Below are 1,521 nucleotides of genomic sequence, written 5' to 3'. Positions count from 1 at the left end.
GCCATATGCAGACATACAACAGCACTGTGTGAAAAAGCATGGCCTCCTTATTCATTTGAATGGGAACAATGCGATTGCTTAGAGTGGGTGCCACCACAGAGGCGTCCAGAAACAAAATGCAGGGTCATCTGTCAAAAAAGTCAATAATGGCTTAGTTGTTGGCACAGCGTGATGCAGTGTCATCTAGCAAGGTGCTGCGTTGGCCAATCAAATACTTGCAAGAGCACATTCCTGGCAAATTACTGTGATTTGAAAAAGTTGCTCCTTTAATAACTTTCCAGAGTAATTATAAAACACTGCACAGTGTTTTAGCATCTAATAAGCCTTCAAGCTCCAGGATCTGCGACTCAAATACTTTCTGTATCATAGTTTAGTGTTTGTTACCTGAAAAAACACACCCCCACCACCCCAGCCCTTTTTTACTTGTATTAGATCTATAAAAGAAAATAACTTAAAAACAACAGAATGGCAGGAAGGTTATCCACAGGTGTCTTTTTCTTTAAACCTGAACAACTGGATTGTTAGACTTGAAATGAATGTGAAATGTGTTTTTTGTTTCAGTGTGATCTCAATGTGACTCAGGACGCCCTGAGAGCCATAGCCAGGATGGCTCTGGAGAGAAAAACTGGAGCTCGTGGGCTCAGATCCATCATGGTATGTGAATTTGCAACTTGATTTTTTTATTTATTTATTTTTTTTAATTTTGTAATGTTCATGTAACACAATAATCAAACATATCTTCTTTGTAAATAGGAAAAGCTCCTTCTCGAGCCCATGTTTGAGGTGCCTCACTCTGACATCATGGCTGTTGAGCTGAACAAAGATGTTGTCCAAGGGAAATCCCAACCCAGATATATCAGGTCAGTATCTCTCTGCTCACAAAACAGGGCCACGAGTGTGTCATGTTGGAGATCAGATTCCTAAAGTCCAGCACACTGAGTCTCCATAGTTGTGTGGTTTGAAACCTGAACTGGAGTTTCCATTTGAATTTCAGAGCTCCAGCCAAGGAGTCGGCAGAGGAGGAATACGACTCGGGCATCGAGGAGGAGAACTGGCCTCGACAGGCAGATGCTGCTAACAACTGAACCACATGTCACTCATTTCAGCTAAAGACAATGCTGTCTGAAATCATTAGATTACTATGAACCCTTGGATACCAACTCTGGGTTTTATTATAGCCCCTGACAAACACGCTGTGGACATTGAAGTAGAGGTAATGAAGGCTGCTGGTTCTCAGTGAGGAGTGTTTTCATGATGAACAAGTTAAGAGAGTGTAACAACCTTTGGTCCTGTGCATCAGATGTTAATTCTCTAGTGGTGCGCTCACATGGTGGACCTTTATAAAATATTTCAATCTCTGGGGATTGTTAACATTTTATCTATATAAAGATAATGCAATTTTATTCATGAAAGGATGTGTAGCTAGTTATTCGTTTTCTCTTTCTGTGGTGATGGGCTGTAATGGCAAGGGAAGCAAATGGGAATTATGGGATCATACTGTACACTTGAAAACGTGGAGTG

At 41.0% G+C, this 1,521-nt stretch overlaps 1 protein-coding gene across 1 annotated transcript; it reads left to right on the top strand.

Moving 5' to 3' along the window:
• Nucleotides 1–508: 508 nt before the first annotated feature.
• Nucleotides 509–1,515, top strand: LOC111668999 (ATP-dependent clpX-like chaperone, mitochondrial). The gene is made up of 3 exons (XM_023425213.2): nt 509–654; nt 754–860; nt 995–1,515. The coding sequence occupies exons 1-3, from the start codon at nt 544–546 to the stop codon at nt 1,083–1,085; spliced, it is 309 nt and encodes a 102-aa protein (XP_023280981.1). The 5' UTR covers nt 509–543; the 3' UTR covers nt 1,086–1,515.
• The last annotated feature ends 6 nt before the right edge of the window (nt 1,516–1,521 follow it).

The sequence above is a fragment of the Seriola lalandi genome, unplaced genomic scaffold (genome assembly GCF_002814215.2).
Source record: "Seriola lalandi dorsalis isolate HSWRI2012SDOR001 ecotype SW California unplaced genomic scaffold, Sedor1 jcf7180002004486, whole genome shotgun sequence".
NCBI lineage: Eukaryota > Metazoa > Chordata > Actinopteri > Carangiformes > Carangidae > Seriola > Seriola lalandi.
Note: the sequence above shows the minus strand (reverse complement) of the source record. Positions and strands in the feature narration are given on the sequence as shown.